Raw genomic sequence first — 23,354 nt, 5'->3', positions numbered from 1 at the left:
AAATTTACACTATTAACTTTTTTATAATCAAAATGAAATAATTATAAAATTTCATTGCTTACTTCACACTAATATACATTCACAATTATTATCCAATGATAAATAAATTAATTTTAATATTAAAAAATAAATAAAAATATACACAAAAAAATTTAGTCACATCTTATTGTTTCATTTGGAGAACAAATCATAACCTTCTTAAAATTCTAATTTACTCTCTAAAAAAAAGTATTATTATTATTATTTTAAGAATCATATTTTAAAATTTTTTGACGGAATAAAAAATGAATTTATAAAACTTCTATATAATATATATATATTTTAAAACCTCCTACTCAATAAATATATATTTTAAAACCTCCTACTCAATAAAAATAAATAGCGAAACCTTTCAGACCAAAACCACTTCGTAAACGAAATTTTTCTGAATGTGGTGTTTCTTTGCATAAATGAAAAATGACGATGAGATCTAATTACACTACCACATAATAAAAACTAGCAAACCTACCCTGTATTCATGAATATCCAGAAAGAAAAGCTTTGGCGCTAAAGGTCAGTGGTTACAAGCAATACCCTGAGAATACGTCCGAGGGCTCTCGGATCCATAATACATCAATCTATTTCTTAAGGAGCCTTTGCCGTATGGTATGGGATGAACACATTCAGCAGCTGATGTCAACTTGAGGTTGGAATACTATTCTCCCTATCGCCCAGGCACCTCCTCCTTGCCCTCTCGATTGCATGGATTATTTGATTTTTTTGGTTCTGTTATAAAATCGTGTCATCGCCAACTATTAGCTTCTTATACCACAAACTTGTAATCTTTGTTATAGGTTTTAGGGAATTATAAATTTACAAAATCATACGCAGATTTGTTAGTTGTAATGTTTTGTTCTTTTTAGAAAACAAATTATTTAAAGCTTGGTTAGAATTGCTATAATTGATTTCTAGTTAAGATAGAAGTATTGGCCAGGATATTTTTTTAATGCATAATTGTCTTTTTCTGGTAATTTTTCTAAAAACATGTTTATTTAAAAAAAAAATAGGGTTTGGCTTTGAGAGTGTGGAATGCTTTATAGGAGTACAGGAGTGAGACTGTCGAAGGGAAATCTAAAAAGAACATGAATTTTCTAGAAAGTAGAGTGATAAATGAGTCTTTCTAACCCAGGAAGTATTTAAAATAATAGAATTTAAAAAGAGGTTTTTGGGAAAGAAAAAAAATTAAGACACATGGTTTAGGGATCTTGTTCAGGATCTCTTGATTTTTCAAAGGAAAAAGTGTTAATTTGGTCTAGTTTTGAGGAAAAGTATAGGAGTTACTATGGATGCATGCATGTTTTGGTGAATCAAGTTACTTTGTCTAAAATTTATATTGAAGCTTGGTGGATTTTGGTGGAAACTTTCCTATTTGTAATTTTGGCAAGATTATTCAATTGGCAAAAAATAGCCTTTAAAAATATCCCAACTATTGTAGCTTTATTGTGGGGTTTGAATTCTTATCAGCTCACTTATATTTTAATATTCCATAGGCTTTGAAATGCCCCATTGGTGGCCTTTTTAGGAAATGGCAATTTGAGCTTGAAAGGAAATTTGCAGGATAAATTATTTTCAGATAACCTCAAGATAAGAAAATATGCAAATAATTATTCAAAATCCACAATGTAGAAGAATAGACAAACATACCATCAAGATGATACAATTTGTATCTCGGGAAAATCCTCAAAGCAAAAAACCAAGCCTTAAAAAGCATTCACACACTCAAAATATCATCTGTTGAACAAATTTTATATAATTTTACAAAGTCTTCATGCAAGGCTTCTGAAACAGCAAGCTCCCTACCTGCAGTCCATGTGAACAAGAAAATGAGAATCACACAATTGCACATCTCAATCCATTCTTCATCTCTTCATATATGCAACTTAAAAGAAATGCTCAATCAACTTTAGCCAACAAGTGAAAGGTTATGATAGCCGACTTTAATAACAACTCATATGACTGTTTTTATAGAGACAATCTTGCAGAAATCACCAAGCAGTGTTACATAAACCACGTGTCTATAAACTATGAGCTTACAAAATCATGTCCCTCTCATTTACTTTTGATACTAAGTCTTTCCAATATTAAAATTTTTGTAATTTGTAACCCATGTTAGATATTTATCTCAATGTTACATACAACATACAATGTCTCCAATAATGTATAACCCATGTGATGCACACATTCCTAGATTCCCTTGGTGAATCACAAATAAATATTAATTTTACATTATAATCCTTTACCACTACATCATAACACTTTGGCTATATACAGGGTCATTCAAACCAGTTTCATTGTCACACAGTAATGCACCCTTTTAGCATTACTCTGATCATTTGATTCATTGTTTTTCTCTTCTGTCTTGGGGACTTTCCCTTTCTTTTAGCATTCTGAAAAGCCCAAACTCAAAGTCAGATGAAACATTGACTTTTCTTCAATTGGATTGTGAGTCATTGTTTGTGGATTCTCCTTTGTGATTTGTTGGATGATCTAATTTCTGTCCTTGTTCTTTCCTCCTCCTGTTTTGGCATTTTTTCTATGGATTTTGGTTGGTCAATCTCAATCATAGGGTGAAATATCCTAGACCAATTTTTTCAATTTTTCAATTACAAAAAGTAATGCAACACTCATCCGTTAGGGTTAGCACTTAAACCAAAACGATGCGGAATACAACTCTAACCAAGAATGTACACCAGGATCCGGGGTTGGGCAAGGCGTGAGCATATGGTCAGAGGGTCTTAAAGCATTTTGAAAGTGACTCTAACCAAGAATGTGCCCAAAATGGACTAACATATGGTCAGAGGATCTTAGTGCATGCTGAAAGCAACTCTAACCAAGAATGTGCCCAAGATGGACTAACATATGGTCAGAGGATCTTTACAATTACAACTGCTGAAAGGAAAACTCGACACCAAGCATGTGCTTTCAAACCCAGGGTGGGAATGAAGCTACCATATGGCGGAGATGCTAAGAACTTAGAAATGGAATTAAATGTAAATAACAAGCGTGAAATGAAAAGGAGAAGAAATGCTGCCAGTACTACTGTTCAACTTACAATTTGATAGTGAATGCTTGCCAAGATCATAAGATTAAGACTATGTAATGCTGCAACAATATAAAAGACTCTCCCGGGCTTAACAAAAATGATAAGTCCAAGAAATTCTTCTCAAGGATCAATCTTAATATTCTGATTTATGACAGACCTGCACTTGAAATGCTTAATCAGCAACACCATGGAATCACTAAAATGCTCATTACTCTCTCAATACTAGTCCGAATGACCCAAAATCAAAAGCAATGGCTTCCTATGAAGGAGGCGACCAAACCAATACCAGGAAATTAGACATTAACCCAACAGATTATTTAACACGAACCTCAAGGCAATTCCCAGCAGTGACGCCAGGCAAGAATGTCGATTCTTCTCTATAAAATAAAACACTTCATATTAGAATCTGCAAATTTGCACAAAGGAGTGCCCAGCCAAAACAAGAGGAAATATGCAATACCTAGAATGAATATGTTTTTGTTTTGAAATATATGAGTGAAACTACAAATCTGCCCTGCTAACCGCGACTCCTGAAAATGAAATGAAATGCAAATAATTGAACTTCCAGCACAACTCAAGCTACAATGCAATCCTCACTACAAACTCTCACAACTACACTAAATCACCACTAGTTGCTATCTTTCAAGCAAGAAGCAATGCCAAGGCTAGGAGGCATTCATTCCTCGAAGCAACCCCAATACCATTCCGGCAGAGTAACATTATAATAGACATAAGATGCCAAATGAAGGGAAGAGGCCTCCATTTATAAGCTTAACAAGGGATCTCTAGAGGCTTCTTGAAAGTGCGCCCTAATTTCACATTTGAATTTTCCTCCGAGAGATGGCGCCACTTTTAAAAGCTTAATTAACCTTTATTTTAATTCACTTCTCTTCATAAAGTTGGCACCCTTTTTCATAAGCAAGATTTTAGACCTTAGGAAATATTAAATCCCTTCCATGATGCGTCCACCCTTGAAGCCCACCTTTTAAAACAACTTGAAGTGATGAAGCTAGGCCAAGGAGTCAACTTTAAAATATAACATTAAAACATAACATTATTTAAATGAAATGAACTTATCTCTCCAAAAACATCCCAAGGCCAAAAGTGACGAAGCCAACTGAACCAACTGAAGAAGGGAACCAATTGTGTCGAAATAATCAGGACCACTGCCAGAAATAGAATTTACTAAAAATAGTAAATTCCAAAAAGTGCTCGGAACGCAAAGCCGGACATACCACTGCGAAGCCCTTTGAAAACCCAGAAAGAATCCGCGATCCAAACTCTAATTCATGAGCAACAACAAACTCCAAAATTGGAAACCCTAATTTCACCCATTGAGTAGCCTACGGGTCTCCAAAATAGGCCATCGGCCAACTGAAACATTACGCCTAAGAAGGGGACATTACATAGGGACATTAGATTCTTTTGTCATTCTTCAATTTTTCATTGGATTCTTCGCTGAATTTCTTGTTCTTGATGCATTCTTCTATCCTATGTCCAATGAAATGATGATTTTTGCTTGCTCGAAACATTGTGGTGACACTAGTGAAAACCAAATCAGCACAATTGTGATTCCCGGATGGAATCGCCCAAGATTGGAAACGAGGATTTTTGTCCTTAATACCAAATGGGGAATTCAAGAAGGTTTTTATACTCTCAAACTCCAAACAAACCAGGGCTTTTCATCCTTAGTAGCCTTCGATTGAATAAACTGCTCAAATTTGAAAATTGAATGCAAAGAGGATAACTTCTTTGATGATGAAATGAGGAAAAGTGCTCCTTTTATAGTTGCTTTTTTTGGGCCCTTCATTTTTTATTTTATTAAGCCGATAGGCTTTTAATATGAGGTTTTTTTGCTGGGAAAGTGTCAGCCATCCGGAAAAGGAATCGGAAAAAAAGCCGGCTTATAGTTCACTTGTCGGAAAGTTGTGCCTTGCTTGGCAATGACATTTATTTGACCGGACACACATTTATAATTGCCAGTTGGAATGATATTTCACAGGTTGCAAATTCGAAGGCACAACGAGATGTATGTAGTACTCCTCCTTATTTGTCAGCGAAGTTAATTCATTTGAGTTGAACATTGATGGTTGTGCACATGGTAAACATCTTGACTTGCCTTGAACATTGATAACCCTGCAAAGAAGGTTTTCAAAGGCTTTTCGCTATCTACATTTGGGTTTCGTTGGTTGGTCTGCTATATTTTCTATCTACAGTTTAATTTAATCTCTATGAGAGGCCTGCACATTGTTCGTGAGGTACCGACCCTGTAAGTAGGCATTATTCAGCACTGCGGAAATATAGGTTGTTTTGTTCATGTATATACTGTAAACTGCATTTTAGGGCTTTTATTTGTTTGTTACTGGCATTTATGGGTTCGTTTGCTTGGGATAGAAAGTTTGTTTTGTTATTGCAGTTGTTCCCATCTTCTTTTGCTAAGTCTCTCTAAACAAGATCATTTGGGAAATGCAAAAGGAAAAGATCATTCTGGAAATGAGGAAGAAAAAATTCATTTAGGGCTTTAGAAGAAGAAAATTAGTAACAATGGCTTGAAAATGCTGCGAAAAGAGCATTTGCATTTGCTGCAGGTGAGCTGACAGAACTTGAGTTTTTTGTTTTGTTGTTGTTTTTAATATTTTTTGTTCGTTTTGCTCCATACTGTTAACGGAGGCCATGCTGAAACATATTGTCATGTTAGGGTTTGTGAAGAAATTGTTCCTGCTAGGGTTTACAAAGTGCCTTGTCCATGCTTCTATGCGTGGTTCAGTGTACATGAGTGACAGGTAAGGAATTTTATAGATCCTTAGGTAGGCATAGAAGCTTGTCATTACTTTAATAAATTCATTTTCTATTCCGCTCATCATTCACGTTGTGCATATATCAGTATATATATATATATATTCTCAATACATCTCAAGAATGAAATGAGGAATGCAGCAATATTTCTTATGCAGATAATCCAGCGAAGCGGCACAGGCTAACAACATCGTCTGGAGATCTGGGTAAGAATTTTGCCTTTTTCAAACACCAATGCGCCAAGTTAGAGCACATTAATGCTCTAGTAAATAATATTTCTTATGCAGATAATCCAGCGAAGCGGCACAGGCTGAGAACATCGTCTGGAGATCTGGGTAAGAATTTTGCCTTTTTCAAGCACCAATGCACCAAGAAATGCGTTTGTTTGATCAAATTTCTTCAAAACCTTGCCATGGCTAGGGCATGTGCAATATTAGTTTTCAAAACTATGCGTAACTTGGCTTTACGGTTTGGGCCTCTCTGGTCTTCTTTTTAATCGGCGATACCTATATTTTTGTGTATTTTTTCCTGAGCAGACGGAACTTTCCTTGCCTCATGCTTGAAAACAAATTTCACCGTCAGATCTCTGAATCAAACTGGAAAATTGGATTGAATAGAATGAAGCAGTAACTCTAGGGAGATTTGTTTTTGTTCGTTTTAGTTTAAAATAATTATGGCGTGTTAGGGTTTCGTAAATTTATCATCCAAACTCTGCCCATTTTTCTTCATCGACATTGTTGATGGAATCTTGAGGTAAGTCACTTGCCATTGTTTCAGTGAGTTTAATCTTTCGGAATTTGTACACGGCTGGATTATTTTTTTCCTTGTGTTTTATTTCATCCTAAAACAATTCTTCTATTTTAATTTTTCATTCCCCACTTGACAATAGATCCATTGTTCGCCATTTCTGTGAGCATTGAATTTTGTGTTGTTAATAATTCTAGAGTAATGTATAATTTCTCATCATTTCAATTCTAGGTTGTCGTTTCATCACTCTCATGGGAAACTTTCTGACTTGTATGGGACTGAAACAAGACATCTTTTTTTTTTAACCTCTTTCATCTGGGTAACGATAAATTTGTTTTTGAAATGTGAGAGTAAGGGTATGTTTGAAGTAAGTACAAGGTTTGATAAAGTGTTTATTGCATTGGAGATGTTGTTAGATACTCTGATGTGAAATGGGTAGGATTCAATGTCATTTCATTGGCCAAATTTGCTGGTAAGATTGTTACTGAAAGCAAGGATTTGTTTTTGAGCCCGTCTGTTTGGAATAGGGATTTGTAAAATAGGTCCTAAATCTGAGGGCTTGATAGATATCTTGATGATCATAAATGAGTTTTTTCACATATGGGTTTTAGTTTCGTGGTCTAGAATCTAGATTAGTAATGGTACAAGGATTGTTTTCGTTCACCTTTCATTGGCTAGGGTATGTTTGCATTGAAATGTGAGAGCAGGAGGTAGGAGGTAATTCTGAGTAGTGTAAATGTTTTTGCAAACTATTTGTTGTGTTTGAGGACTCGATTGATAAATGGATGCAAAAAAACTGGGATTTGTTATAATGGGTGGTGGATTATTGAGCAAGTGAAAGATATTAAACCCCACTTTTTTAGAATATGCTATTTGTTGCTTGTGAATTTATTGAAGCAGAAGCTGTAGGGAGATTGGTTTTGGTTCATCTCATTTTTATAAAATTTCTGATTTGGTAGGATTCCATAGTATTTTTCAAATTCTGCCCATTTTTCCTCATTGGCATGGTTGATAGTATTACACAATTTCTGCAGAATCTTAAGGCAATTCACTTGCCATGGTTTTGGTGTGTTTTTTTTATTGGGTATCTGTATGTGGCCAGATCGTTTTTTACTGTGTTATCTGTTAATTGAAGGCATTGCTTCTCTGATTTTATTTCAATTTAGTTTCTCCTCCCATAGCATTGATCCCTGTATCAATTGAAAACACAGGCTGCTTGCTATTTATTGTATAGTGGGTACAAGCCTATTCCTCCATATGTGAATGGCCGTGGTTGCCCACTTACAATTTCCCTAAGTCAGCATTCACAATGTTAAGTTCCTATTAATAACCAATTTTTCATCAGAATATTTTTCGCCATGATCGCTCCAAATTTTCTCCTAAACAACAAATTGTCATCTAATCAGAGTCAATCTCTTGCCAAATTTTTTCTGTCACCAAATATTTGAGCCCTATATATTGGTAGAGAAGTATGTAACGCATTGTAGCATTTAGTGAAATGACCATATTAGCATATTAATCTGATCGAATTTGCAAGGGCAGCTGTTTTCTGTATAATATTTAATTTTTGCAAGGGCAGCTGTTTGCTGGATAATATTTAATTTATTTTGAATCATTTAGGAAAGGTATAGGTTAGCTGAATAATTAGCATTTTATTCTGTGATTTGCAAAGAAAGGGATTTTGCTGGATAATGTGCATTTTATACCGAGTGATTTTGCAAAGCAGGGTTTGGCTGAATAATGATTGTTTAATTCTAAATGAGTTTTGCAAAAACAGGGGTTTGCTCGATAATGAGTGAGGTTATTTATATAGATTAAGGCAGTTTAATTTGAGTGATTTTCTTATGGCAGAGATTTACAGGATGATTATGAGAGGCTGTTTTATAACGTGAAGGAATATCTAAATGTAGTTTTGACGGATTTTTGAAAGGCAGGGGTTTGCTTGAGACTTACCGAAAGGTTATATTCAGAGGCAAATATAGTTTTATTTGGATTATGGAGAATTTGTTTTATAGGTAAAGGTAAAGGTGATATGTATAGGATAATTAGTGAGAGGCTGTTATATGGGCAAAGTGAAATTTAAATATACTTTTATTTTGATTAATTTCGTAAAGACAGGTGTTGTTGGATACTTAGAGAAGTAGAACACATTTTTTTAAGTGTGTTAAATTATGATATTTTATAAGACTTGCAAGGATTGGATAATTAGTGAGATGTTACTTTATAGATAACGGTAAAGGCAGTTTTTGGGTTGTGGTCAACAGAGACATTCTTTAGATATATGAGGCTGCCTTTATGTAAGCATTTCACAATGGAATTGTTTTTCTGTTTACCATCTATATTATTCAAATGAGGTGGGTAACCCTTCAGGGATTCTATTTTAACCAGGGAAACACCATTTAATTTTCCATTGCCTCCTTACTGTTTGAGGTATCTCTTTATCTATATTACACTTCCTCCCATTCGTATGATTACTTTGCTGCTTGTGCTTTATTAATAACAAAAAAACATGTTGAATTGATCCTCCAATTTACATACAAAGAAAATAGTCGTTCACAACTTGATACTTTTTTTTCAAATTAGATCTATTAAAAGAGGCCTAATTACAAATTCCTTTAATTCACAGTTCACTGCACTAAAAATTTGTTCAATAAACAATACAACCTTTCAATCGTGTTTATATTTCCATTTTATACATGATTTCTGATGAATATTTTGACAATTGTAGGTGGATGTCACAAGTTCTGCTCATCTCATACAACAGATTCCTGAGATTGATGCTCAACACCCTCTCCAAGACCAAAATCAACTGGTATTCCGTTCTCCTCTGCATTAATAAGATTCTTTGCATTCTGCTTTCTCATTTTTAACTATTCTGCTCTGCTAATGATGTTCCCTATTTCAATTCATTACTTGCTTTCTCGCTTTATCAGTAGTATAACTAATTATTGTCATTTTGTTTCACAAATAACATTACAGGCCCCCTCTCAACCTTTCTCTTTTGTGAACGACCACCACCACACTACTCTTCTCGGTTTTCAAATCTTTGCCTCTTCTCGATTCTATTATATTCGAATTTTCTATTTTATGACGTTTTGCCTACGTCAAGGTATTATCGTGCTGTACAAACCTAAGTCCCATGTGTTAACTTTAGTGTTCTCTCTTTTAGTGGAGTTCATTATTTAGTGGATTCCAACTCCCATATAAGTTTTACTTGTAATTTTTTAATAAGATGTTATTTGTTTCAAGGATTATTTGTTCAAGAATCTCCATTGTTATTATTTAAATATTCTCAGAATGCTCCATCTCTGGCTATATAAATTCACATTACAAATGGGGTGTACCTACCTTTCATTTAAAATGGTAACGAACATACCTCCAACTTTAGAGATGATTTTAGGACAGCATACTGTATGGTTAGATAGAATCCTTAAGATATAAATAAACAAGAGATCCTATCATTGATTAGCAATTAAAACTTGGTTGGCACTTAGAAATATATGTTTCATAAATTCAATAGTTCATTATTTTATAAATTGGTATGCTTGCAAAAATGGTTTCTATTACCACATTAGAGTCTAACGAACTACTTGAGATGGTGAGCACCGAGTATTTAATTATATTTTGTTCATAGATAACCTCTTTTTCAAATACACAATGGGTGCTTATCTTCACTTCAGGAAATTGCTTCTGGTTTTGGTCATGATGTAGCTGTGCCTAGGCATACAATTAGAATGTTACTATATTTAATAAAAGTCGCTTTTAAATGAATATACTTTTTATTCCAGTAACTTATAATCTTCACTGGAACTTCCTTTTTTGAAACTGCTCTAGGGATTTGGAAAACCACTCTCTGGGAAATAAATAGACTATTATGAGATAAATGAAGCATTCTCTGTAAGTTTGATTTCTGTAAATGCATACTTTGCTATAATGTATCATTGTCAATCTTAATGATATTTAATTTTGGACATATTACTTTGTTCTACGCATTTTTTTAAATGGCATCCACACAACACTCCACAGTTCCAACTTGTATTTTCAACGATTTAGAACAACTCTCATCTTTGAATTTCTATTCACTTGTTTAGACTTTGTCATACAATGTCCACTTCCCACTGTTCCATTTTACTGATTCAAAAAACATATTTTTTCATGTTAGACCATTGTTTTTCTGCCTGATTATGGATATGACACACTTTGCAAGAAAATTGCTTTTCTATATTAAAATATTTTGAAACGCTTGATTAACAATCTCCTTTTATACATTTCTCTCCTTCTCTTCTACTTCCCTAATAAATAAAAAAGATCAAATGTAATGGTACACTTTCAAAAGTGCCCATCTTCCATTAACACAAACTCCGCCTATCGGCTTCCTGTTGCAGGCACAAAGTGTGCAACTGCTAGTTTTATTTTAATCCAAAAAAGGTGACATGATACTTCTCTAGTGTTCTGATACCATCTTGGTTTTGGGATTTTGCAGATTGCTGTCATGGATGAAGAGAACAGACATGCTGAAACATTTTCTGAGCGAGACGAGGAAGAAGATCCAGGTACCCTTTAGGAAACTTCAAACATATAAATTGTTCAAAGCTTATGATCTTACTTTTTGGGTCTAACACTGATCATACAAATTCACAAAGAGGACTTTATGTGGGCTGTCTGAATTCAAGTGATCTATAAACTAGGATGTATATTCCATTCTGTAACTCAATTGTGGATTTGGATTAAAGAATAATTGAAGTATTCTATTGCTTTAGGCATTCAAACAAACAACTAACATGAAAGAACACGAGTTAGCAACAAAAGAATGAAAGGCATGAGGAATATCCCTGGGGAAACCCAAATTGTAGGAGGAAAACCTCCAACAAGAGTGACTACAATCTCAGGCCCCATGGGTGTATAAAATTAAGAACATTAAGTATTCTGCTCCTAAGATCAGTCGATAACAAGTAAATAGGTGCTTAACTCTCCAGACAAGAGGTATCTTTGCCTTAGGAAATGAAGAGACAAGTTGGGACGTTTCATCTCCTATATGGAAATGAAGAGACAAAATGAGGGAACATTTCATCTTCCCCTGGGAAAAACAAAGTGGGGCATTACTTTCTTTTGGATGCTCTTTTCACATTTTCATAATTTGAATTAACCCTCTTTATCATGGAGTTTAGGGCGACATGAACTCATTTTCTGATCCATTCTTGGATATTTAAGCAGTGTTTTTCTGATATTGTGGAGCAGGGGGGTGTGAGGATGGTGGGTGGCAAATTTTTCTAAAATTTTGGAGATGGCAGGGAAACTAACTAACTAACTATATATATATTCTTAAAAACATGCACATCTCTCTATTTAGGGAACTCACTCCTGTTTTCCTTTTGATATAGATCAAACTTGAAAGAAAACTTACAGCCATATAATGACACTTTACACATAACCCAAAAGAGAAATCTATGAAACAAGTATTCAAAATCCATATGTAAGAGAATAGACAAAATACCATCAAAAGATGACACAAGATTTACCTTGGGAAAATCCTCACAGAGTGAAAAATTCGGCCTCCAAAAGCATCCATCACTCATGTACTATGTTACCTCAAGTTTCCGGGACGGAGACAATAGGGGATGTGGGTACGCATTTCTGGGATGATGATATTTTTTGCCAATTTGATGGCAAAGGGGACAGCTATATAAAAATGGGGAAAATTAAAATCTATAGGGAAATTTAAAATATTCATATGAAAACATGGACAAAGCATGCGCATATACACTATAAAATCTTAACATATAAGAACCAGCAGAGTTCTTGTGCCAAATTTGTGTTAAATTGAGAGTCAAAGTCAAATTGCTTATAGAATTCATTGTCAAAATTCACTGTCAATATGCAGAATTTATGGGGACATCCCCTAGGAGTCCCCTGCCACCGGGACGTCTCCTGGACGGGGATGCCTGAAAAAAATACCGGGGACGTAACCCCGGGTAACGTAGCTCATGTATTATTCAGCAATACAAACATTACAATACATCTTCAGAGACCTCCATGAACACTTAAAATATCAAGCCTCTGCGATGCATTCTCCATGTATTCAAGCATGTAACCACACATCCCATGCTATGCTTCACATATACACTTTTCAGAAGAAGATGCAAAACCCCAACTAGCCAATCTTAAACAACTACCCTCGTTTGCTTTTATAGAAGCAAGCTCACACAAAACCATCAGTTGGTATATGACTAAAACCATAAGATTACAAAACCATCGACCCTACATTTAATTTTGGGTACTTTATTAATTAACTTTCTCCAATATTAAATGAATACAATTTTATAACTTGCATTCAAGATACATCCCAATATTACATACACCATATAAAGTGGCACCAAGAATGTTAACTCCTAGTGATTCCTGTGCTTCTAGGACCCCCTAGGTCTACCACACACATAATAATATATTAACATTATGAACATTATGCAAGGTGCACAACACTCATTTCTAATAGAACTTAGAGTTCAGCGCACGCCATAGATAAAAAAAATGGGTTTAATACATTTCAACTTGTTACATTACTTTGAATTTTCAAATACAATTTCAGAGTCCTGGCCTAGCTGTATAAGGGCAGAATTTGAACTAACCTGATCAGGTTATGAGTAGAAATGCTATATATTCAAGGTAAAGTCACCGTTTTTTCACATTCATTCACCTTTTACAGCATGTAACAGGAGAATAATGTCAGTTACAGCAGCGAATAGCAGAATGAAGGCTGTTGTTTCAGTCTTCTGAATGCATAAAGAGACATCTTCCACAGCTGAACACTAGGAGTAGCATTCAAAGAGCAGAAAAAGGGTGTTTGTAAAGCAGTAGCAGAAATTTGACATGATGGAATGACAGAGATAAGCATGGAAATAGATGACACACTCGCCGAAAACTCGCTGAGTTTTTGGACTTGGTGAGTAGTAATGACTTCGACTCGCCAGGAAAACTCGTCGAGTTTTAAGAAAAACTCGCCCGCGTTAGCATAACAGCCGAAAACGGCAAAAAATACATGCATTTTTTGTTTTTCGATATGGTTTTGGGCTGAGAAGGGGGAAACTCACTTGGAAGGGCCACGCCGAGAGCCCACTATGCCCTCAAGTAATCGCCAAGTTTTTTGGTGTGTCCGTCAGGATTCATATATGGAATATAACATTTAAGTATAAGAAAGAAGAAACTTATACTTTAAGTTATATTCCATATATACTGTCAGGATTTTTGAGAGTGGTTTCGGACCTCCAGGAGTTATAATGCAAAATCTAGTTTTTGGAGGATTTTTCAATTTTCCAGACTTAGTCAAATTTCAGGATCCTTCGGCGATGCCCCTTGACCCCAACTTGGGGGCGCTGCCCCCAAACCCCTGTCGAAAAATGTAGGGGGAAACTGCGCTGATGGAAGTAGGGAAAATTTAACCTCCGAGTTTGATTAGGCTCCATATAACAACATAATTAGCATTGAAGAAATCCTGGTATTATACATTTTAGAGTTGAAAGTTTGAAACTATGAGTATGAATGATGAAATTTCAAATATGATGAAAGTTTGAAACTAGTTTTAGCTAGAGCTGGAAAGAGGAAGTTGTATTTACTTTTGGTTTTACAAAAACTATTTACTATTTTGCTTCCAGCCATCAGCATTTCTCATGAGGATGCGATTTTGTAGACACTTTGCATTTAAATATATCTAGAATCAGCTTGTTTCTTTTGTGTTATCATTTATTGACTCATTGGATGCATCTTCTCATTAAATTTTGCAAAAAAAATGCATTTTTTTAATTAAAATTAAGCGTGTTTTTACGTTGCTGAGTTTTTCGCCAAGTTTTTCCGAGTTTTTCCCTAGTTTTCGCCGAGTTTTTTTCTCAGGGGCTTGGCGAGTCGAGCTGAGTCGCGAGTAGTTCAACTATGCATGGAATGATCTCGTTTGTCTTTCATGTTTAAAAAGTCCCAATCTGCAAGGGATGTTAAGATGTCCCTGTGATGCCCTAGCATCCGCTAAAGGACACACCCCTTTAGGGGATGTTCCAAGGAGACATTCCCCATAGTTAGGAGCATCCTTGGGATGTCCCCAAATTTTTGAAAAAAAAGGGAATGGGTGGGGCTGTCCCAGACATTCTGTCCCCATTCCTGAAACTTCGCTCTCTCAGGAAATAGCATTGTGGGGAATACTGTTAAGCATACCCTTAAGCACAACCTCAAAACCTGTAGCGTAAGATATCTAAAACAACTGCGACTGTTCTGCAGTATGTTAACAAAACCTGAAACCAAAGAATTAAGATTAATGTATTATGTACGTATAAAAATTAACCCAAAAACATTATTGATGCTCAAATTCTATTTATTTGGTTGCAACTATGTATATACCCTCGATTTTGGCATATTGTCCAAGTTAGAAATAGTTACATGAGCCTGATCTATCAGCTTGAGTCCTGTCTATGCTTCATATTTAAATTGTGAGTTTTGACATGCAAATTGCATTGAATTGTAGCAACTTTGTAAAGGCCTTTTCCTGAGAATGTGTAGCATTATGTAATTTTTTTAAGCTTTAAAGCTACAATTTTAATCTTGCTTATTATCTTAGCGCTGGGTCTTTGAAGTGTTACTGAAGACACAGAAATTGTTGCAATTGATGTGAATTATGTGGTGGCTGGTTGGATACACGCAACATTGACAGGGTTTGATAAATGCTTTCCTTGTGTCTGGATGCTTCAGGTTTCTTACACTAGGTGTTCACCTTAATTTGTTTTGAGTACTTATAATGAAACGAACTCTAGTAAATTCGATATGCAATTTTCCTTGTTTAATGTTCCCTCAAATTCAGAAGCTTGGTAGATGTTTATTTCTATAATTACTTCATTAAGCATGGAACCAAACGGTTTGCTATGTTAACTATTCTCTTGATAGGAAATTTTTATGAGCTTCTTTCTATTTTCCTTTATTTGGTTAGTGTTTGAGATGGTTAGCTTGCTTAACCACTTTGTTAGGATTCATTTGACGCTCCTGTTCAATCAATGTCATTCTTTAAGAGGGATTCAATTTTGGTTTTTGACATGTCTTACAGGAAGTCCAGTAAAGGCACGTTGTTGGGAACAGAGAGAAGCAGAGCCAGGGGAGCCTCGCTGTGTAATTTGTGGTAGGTATGGGCAATACATTTGTGATGAAACTGATGATGATGTTTGCAGCTTGGAATGCAAAAATTCTGTTCTTCAGAAGCACCAATCAGAATGTAAGAAACCAGGACCAATTGTTCATGCCATCAAGGTTCCAGTTGAGGATGAGTGCACTTATGTTAGGGACGGACAGTCTAGCCTTCCTTGGTGGGAGCCAGAAGAAATAATTAAAACAATGAACAATGACCAGGTTGAATCTTTGAGGAGAGAGATAGAGGTTCATGTGGAAGGAGAGGATATACCGCCTCCTATTCTAGATTTTGCGAACTGTAAATTTGATCCAAAGCTTAATGAGAATCTTGAAGTTGCTGGATATGACATTCCTACTCCTGTACAAATGCAGACCTTACCAGCTGCTTTGAAGGGTAGAAATATTTTGGTCTCAGCAGACACTGGTTCTGGCAAAACTGCTTCGTTCTTAATTCCTATTGTCACACGGTGTGTAATGATTCGCATCCACAAGCTCTCTGAGCAAACAAAACCATTGGCTATTGTCTTGGCTCCCACCAGGGAACTTTGTGCACAGATAGAAGAGCAGGCCAAAGCACTGGGGAAAGGTTTGCCTTTCAAGACAGCCCTCATTGTAGGAGGGGATGCCATGCCTCGACAGATTTATCGAATTAAACAAGGAATTGAGTTGATTATTGCCACACCAGGAAGACTAGTGGATCTTCTTTCAAAGATTGACTTTGACTTGGGTGATGTTTGTATGCTTGTTCTGGATGAGGTTGATTGCATGCTTCAGCAAGGATTCCGTGAGCAAGTCATGCAGATCATTCAGGCTTTGTCTCAACCTCAAATAATGATGTTCTCAGCAACCATTCCACGTGACATAGAAAAACTTTCATCAACAATATTAAAAAATCCTCTTCTTATATCTGCAGGCAAACCAAGCATTCCTAATGCAGCAGTCAAACAGACAGTGATCTGGGTTGAAACTAAGAATAAAAAGCAGAAACTATTTGACATCTTGTCAAGCAATCACCACTTTCAGCCACCTGCTGTAGTGTTTGTGAATTCCAGAATAGGTGCCGATCTCCTGTCTGATGCTATAAAACACACGACTGGATTGAAAGTAGCATCTATACACGGGGAAAAAACAATGCTGGAAAGAAGGCAAATATTAAAATCTTTTCTCACAGGAGAGCTTTTGGTTGTTGTGGCCACTGGAGTGCTTGGAAGAGGGGTGGATCTTTTAAAAGTAAGTCAAGTTATTGTTTTTGATATGCCAAATTCATTGCAGGAGTATATTCATCAGGTTGGAAGAGCATCAAGGCTTGGAACCCCAGGATCAGCGATTGTTTTTATTAATAACGAGGACAAGGCTATTTTCAAGGATTTCATTGCACTTCTAAAGGCAGCTAAAGCACCCATTCCTCGGGAACTTGCTAGTTCTCCTTATTCACACTCATCATATGCCTTAGTGTATAAACAGCAGAATCAAAGGAAGAGGAAGCATCGGCCTCGAGGATGACCATGTCATATTCAAAGTTCTTTACAAATGAAAGCTGATTTTTGACCAGGATTAAGCAGCATCAGTTTTAAACGGCGCTTTCTGCAGATTTTGTTGTCTATGAGGTGAGCAACCTAGGAGTTGTTTGCATTGAAAAATTCTTGATATTAGATGTTCTTATCTTTAATTATCTGCCAAAGGGATTAATCATGTAGAAAGACAACATATTTCTATATTTCTTAAAATTGAATAGCAGGAATACATGGGACTAAGATAGAAATGAATTTCATCATTTTTTCAAGTTTCTAGGGCGGGGGGATGTGTGGAATGTAAAAAATTCCTAGACTTTGGTGACAGTGTGGGGATGGTAAACCTTTTCCTTGACTTTGGCAAGAGCGTGGGTGCGGCATATATATTCCTAATTTCTTGTCAATTAAATCTTTGAGTAATTGATCTCTAATTACATTTTTGGTTTGCAAGTCAATTCCAATTTCAAGCGATACCAATATGGTATAAATCATAGTTGAACTACTCGCCAAAAACAAAAACTTGCCAAGGCCCAAAAAAAACTCAGCAAAAACTCGGCAACTTAAAAATTTGCTTGAATTTAATTAGAAATGCATTTTTTTTTGCAAAATTCAGTGAGGAGATGCATCCAATGAGTCAAACAAAAGAAACAAGCTGAGTCTAGATATATTTGATTGATTTAAATGCAAATTGGGTACAAAATGACATTCTCTTGTGGAATGCTGATGTCTAATAGAAGGAAACAAAATGAAATAGCAAATTGTTTTTGTAAAACTAAAAATAAATACTACATGAAAGCATTTTACATCTTCCTCTCCCTAGCTCTAGTGAAAACTAGGGGAGAGATAGAACTAGAGGGTCTAGTCCTAGGAGTCCGATGCGGCTCCTCCACCTCGCCAAAATGAGGTGGAGGGTAGCACCCCTCATGGGGGTCTGAGGGTGAGAGAGAGAGAGGGGTAGAGAGATAGATCTAGATCTTGAGGGAGAGAGGAGAGAGTGAGATAGAGAATGGTGGAGAGAGGGGATAGAGGAAGAGTGATAGGGAGATAGATAGGTCTAGAACTTGGGGTAGATAAAGTGAGTGAGATAGAGAGAGTGAGAGAATGTTAATAGGAGCCCTACTGATTGCTGAAATTTGACTAAGTCTGAAAATTTAAAAGATCTTCTAAAACCTAGAATTTGCATTATAACTCCTACAAATCTGAAACCACTTTCAAACATCCTGCCAATATATACATGAAATATAACTTAAAGTATAAGAAAGGAAAATATGTCTTTTTCCTTTGTTATACTTGAATGTTAAATTTCATGTATATATTCCAATGAAGAGAATGAGACTAACCTGAAAAAAAAAAATTAGATAAATTTTTGACATGTTGGGGCCTTTTTTTTTTATGCAGCCGAGTTTTTGCGAAAGACTTGCCGAGTTTTTGTTGAAAACTCGCCAAAAACTTGGCGAGTTTTTCCCAAAAACTCTGTGAGTTCTTGTGCGAGTTAATGACGTAAATACTCGCAGAGCAAAAGCACTTGCGAGTTTTTCAAAATTCGCTGAGTACTCTGTGAGTATTCCATCTATGATATAAATTATTGATTTTGAATTATCAGCTATCAGTTGTTCTCAATTCTATATATAGTTTTGTGCATTTTGTGCAAATATAGAATTGAATAACCATAATTTGCATAAAATATACAAAATTGAATACAGAATTGCCAATGTGGCTGATAGTTGATAATTTATTGTCCATTGCCAAATCATAAATGTTTATGATAAACTCGAAATTGGGATTGAATCAACAAAACAAAAGTATAAGTGGAATTCAAGTACTTAGGAGTTAATTGGAAAAATTGAAGAACAAAACATCATTTTCCATTTATAATTCTTGCAAAATTAAATTGTAACAATGCAAATGGCAAATGATGAAAACATAAAAATAAATGTGGGCTAGAGTGTTTGGGAGTGAAATAACAAATTTTTATTTAGGGGGCTTTGTGGCTAGGGTTTTTGGGAGCAAAACTACATTTTTCTTTTGTTTTTAGTGTTTTGTTAAGGTTCTCAAGTTTGACAGGAGTAGAGGACATATTGAAGTCAGCAGGACATCAAAGATAGAAGGCTGTCTCTACAGAGTTCCGATGGTAGGGGGACGCCTTAGGAAACATCCCCCAGTTTGTGGAGACGACTTGGGGAGGTTTTCCCTAAAAATTCTAGGGAACATAAGAAAACATGAGAAAAATTCCATAGATATGTCCCCAAGGTTCATTATTGTTTTTATTATATTGAGGGTGTTAAATTTCAAAATTTTACCAACACTTCCTAATTGTCCACATACTGATGTGCACATCTTCACTAATTGAGAAATTGAATCTTATCTAATTATTTCATAATAAGTACCTTTCTATTGCCAACTATGTTTCAAGCAAGATGTTTGTGAAATGCTAGTATCTAAATATTTCACTCTAGTCTTTTGTTTTCTTTTAATTAAGTTGTGCTAAATTCTAGACATGTCCATAGGCTTCTCCCCCGCATGGTCATCTCTTTGCTTAAGACAAAACAACTTTGTGACCAGGAAATATCCTTACACGCTCCTTATTCATTGTTTGGAATATCACTCTGACTTTCGATCTCCATGATTTTCTTTTGATGCTCACTTGTTAATATATGCTAGACATTGATTATCAATTGTCTGAATTTTCTTTTGATATTTTAAAGTCAATTGACGAGGGTCAGAAATGTCTTTTTGAGATCAAAACTTCTTTGTGGTTGTAATGGTGAAACATGGTGATGGGGAAATTAAGAGGAAAGCTTTTCTCTCCTCAAGAAAAGGAGTGAAAGTTTCACAAAAAGATTCCCTTCAACCTCTCACACACATTACATTTAAAAGGGGGGAGAATTCACTAGATCCAATCTCAATAGAAAGAGATTGAATGCTAAGTGAATTGACAATGAATTTGGAAAGTGAAATTAATCCCTCTTTTAGAATGGATAAGTTGAATTGTGCGATTTAAGACTAAGTGTAAAAGCGACAAAGAAATGATTATAACTTGAGATAGAAATGCGGGATGAAGCTATGCACCTGGAATTAGCAGTAAAAGGTTGAGACAAAGCTCCCTTGCAAATTTGGGCGAAAGTTGTTGGGACCGTGTTGAAAGTGTACTTGGTCCTCTGAAAAATCCGCGAGCCGAAAAGGTTTTTTCCGTCTTTGAAAATGAAGTCCAAATCTGCAAATACAGTTGCGCACTGCAACCTACAAACAGAAAAGAGAGGAAATGTTGTTGGGATTGGTGGTTTGCCTTCAGGTCAAACCCTGGTTTTGGAATTAACCAAATTATGAAAAGTACTTGCAAGGAAATGAAAGTAAATGACTGAAATAGAATTCACCTCAAGAGAGGGTGCAATTGAAATGTTGATAGAGTTGTTTGAAAGGATATGTAGAATTGAATGTCAAAAGAGATCTCCACTTCAATGGTTGAATCCTTGACTTGAATGCAACACCTAGCCTTGAAAGGAAACTTGAGATGCTCAATGGATGCTTGAATGGAAGCTTGAATGCTTGAATGCTTGATTTCGCTTAGGATTGCAATTTCCACTTCATGTATGTATCTGTATGAATAGGAGGAGAGAATGCATCTTATATATTCGTCAATTAGGGTTATTTGATTGATTTTTTGTCTTAGGCCGACAGGGAAACTTTTCCCGCTTCCCATTTGACAAGCCCAATGCAAGTTTAATGCAAAGGGGGCCCAAAATAGGGCAAGGACAGGGGCGCCGGGCGCCACGCCCTTGTTCTGCCCTAATTCAGGACATGAAACAGCAAAGGGAAGTGCTGGATGCGAGGAAATGCAGGTTTCGGGAGATGTGAGCATGTCTCGGGTCTCCAATCAGGCTTAGGGATTCGTTTCGCCAATGTGAAGACCCAAATGCGGTCGAAAATTGCAAGGTCGTAATTTTATGACGCTACAGTGGCATACTACCATGTAATTTGAATATTTTGGAGAAATGTATATCATGGCCCTTGTTATGCTGAAAGGTGTTCTATAGTAGGAGCCGGGGGGTGAAGGCTATAAAGTTGTCGTTTCATGAAGTGAATAAATAATCGAGCCTACATTTTTAGAAGTAAACATGTATTTAAGCCCATTTTTATTCATATTGAAGCCTAGGAATTTTACAATATTTGCACATTCGAGAAAATTAACCACAAATAACCTTGAATTATTAAATAACGCATAAATGAAACTAAATTCAAATAGCCTTTCTGCATGCAAACCAACAATGTAAATTAAAACATAAATACATTTACATGTGATATAAAAGGATAGGCAAACAAAACCGAAGAAGAATGGTTTATTTTTAAGATAAGGGCCTTGAAGTTGATACCAGATACCTATATTTAAGATATCTGAGCTAATTCATATGATCTAGTATGAACTTGAAAGTATTTATAATTTAGTGCCTGAACAATTAAACACAGGTTAATAGATTCTGGCGAATTCTTTCTTATATAGCATCAGGATGCATAAATATTTCTAGTATATTGATAAACAAGTTTGTAATATTCTAGAACCGTGCACTGCAGGTACAGCCATGGGATTTGTGTTTTGTTTTCTTTAAATCAAACTGCTGTTCATATGAATGGCATAGTTCACTGTTTCTTTTACATTTTTCTTCATCAGTAAGCATACAGCTTTGTGGGCACTCGAGTTCTATATCCACTGTAGCTTGAACCTGATCCCATGCAACTTGAAGCCCTTTTTAGCGAAGATACTATCTTTTTTAACTTTTAATTTAAGCGCTTATGAAACAATCAGATTGCTCCAGTCTGTTTTCAGCTAGCTGTACATCCCCAGCTTCATCGACCTATTCTTTTTATTTGTGGGCACTTTTTTAATTGTTTTTTTTCTCACTTAAACGTTTCCAGTTGTTTCCCATTCCATTCCTCTACTTCATTATGTTTAATCTGCCTTCTAATGTTGAATTCTAGTTTTTCTGTTTCACATAACTGTCAATTGCAAATCTATTTTAGTGGAATCTTTCTTATATATATATACTAATTGACATACTAGCTTCACAGTTTATTTTTCATTACCGGTATGACAGCCTCTATCCCCATGAGAGTTTTTATTTTTGGTATCTGATAAGAGGGTTGCTGATTTGTGTTTTCTTATTTATTCTTATATATCAGTTGGAAAATTAAGGGGTACTAATGATTTGTATTGCATCAGTCCATGACACCCATGTAGGTTTGCTCTCTTTGGAGGCTACAATGAATCAAATTTATCTATTGTCCATCTTTGAGGTGAGATATTAATATAATTATTTATCATGGAAACAATAGTTATGCAGGGCTTCCATAATGTTGAAATTGTATTTCTTGATTTGCAGTTTTAGGTTTGAACCAAAATAAGAGATTACTCTTTTCCAACCCAGCAAAGGAAGAGCAGGCACTTCTGTTATCATGTATAAAATGAATTTGTGAGAAGGTTGATGGTTGTCAAAGATAAAACCTGTAGGATTTTTATGCTACCCAACACTGGGGAAATATTTTGCGAAGCAAACATTAAAACTAGTGTAATTTTAAATAAATGCATTTTATCTGTTAATAATTTCTGGACAAATTCTTTATTGTAAATTTGACCCTTTTATTAGAAAATCAGCTGTAAATGAAAATTTTTATCCTGTACTTTGTATCAATAGGCACATCAGCATTTACAAGAATGGATAAGGATGTGGCATCAAGAAAATTCAAATTTCAGTTGTACCATGTATTTGGTAAACCTACTACATAAAGACAGATTCAAAGAGGAATACAACACTGTAGCAATCAAATAAGCAACTGAGCATGATATATTAAGTGTAAGCAAACACAAAATAGAAGACATGAAGGGTTTTACCTTGGAGAACCAGAGTTATGGGAGAAAACTTCAGCAATAGTGAGTTCTATGGCTTGCTTGTCCAATATATCTTGAACCCACTTACAATCTTTAGGCCTATTGGGCAAACAAGCAGCACCAATATACAATGTTCTACCCCTAAGATCAACACTTTCTTTTGTCTGTGTTTTCCTCG

General features: G+C 35.5%; 1 protein-coding gene across 6 annotated transcripts; it reads left to right on the top strand.

The window, feature by feature from the left end:
* The first annotated feature begins 374 nt into the window (after nucleotides 1–374).
* LOC131048533 (DEAD-box ATP-dependent RNA helicase 41) lies at nucleotides 375–22,891 on the top strand. 6 transcript variants are annotated; one of them, XM_057982509.2, is made up of 11 exons: nucleotides 375–685; nucleotides 5,085–5,351; nucleotides 5,558–5,670; nucleotides 5,781–5,865; nucleotides 6,037–6,084; nucleotides 6,166–6,213; nucleotides 9,354–9,437; nucleotides 11,109–11,178; nucleotides 15,705–17,391; nucleotides 22,511–22,584; nucleotides 22,671–22,891. In XM_057982509.2, exons 8-9 carry the CDS (start codon nucleotides 11,118–11,120, stop codon nucleotides 17,285–17,287), a joined length of 1,644 nt encoding a protein of 547 aa, XP_057838492.1. In that variant the 5' UTR covers nucleotides 375–685; nucleotides 5,085–5,351; nucleotides 5,558–5,670; nucleotides 5,781–5,865; nucleotides 6,037–6,084; nucleotides 6,166–6,213; nucleotides 9,354–9,437; nucleotides 11,109–11,117; the 3' UTR covers nucleotides 17,288–17,391; nucleotides 22,511–22,584; nucleotides 22,671–22,891. The 6 variants fall into 6 exon arrangements, with proteins under 6 accessions (XP_057838492.1, XP_057838494.1, XP_057838491.1 ...); XM_057982511.2 differs by lacking the exon at nucleotides 5,085–5,351 and having other exon boundaries at nucleotides 6,175–6,213; XM_057982508.2 differs by lacking the exon at nucleotides 5,085–5,351.
* The last annotated feature ends 463 nt before the right edge of the window (nucleotides 22,892–23,354 follow it).

The sequence above is a fragment of the Cryptomeria japonica genome, chromosome 9, assembly GCF_030272615.1.
Source record: "Cryptomeria japonica chromosome 9, Sugi_1.0, whole genome shotgun sequence".
Classification (NCBI taxonomy): domain Eukaryota; kingdom Viridiplantae; phylum Streptophyta; class Pinopsida; order Cupressales; family Cupressaceae; genus Cryptomeria; species Cryptomeria japonica.
This window is presented reverse-complemented; position numbering and strand designations above follow the sequence as displayed.

What these genes read in the sequence shown, in the direction of transcription:
- LOC131048533 (XM_057982512.1), top strand. Translation starts at nt 11,118, where the DNA reads ATGGATGAAGAGAACAGACATGCTGAAACATTTTCTGAGCGAGACGAG. An exon ending in AGACGAGGAAGAAGATCCAG is followed by an intron (nt 11,179 to 15,704) that starts GTACCCTTTAGG and finishes CATGTCTTACAG; the next exon opens with GAAGTCCAGTAAAGGCACGT.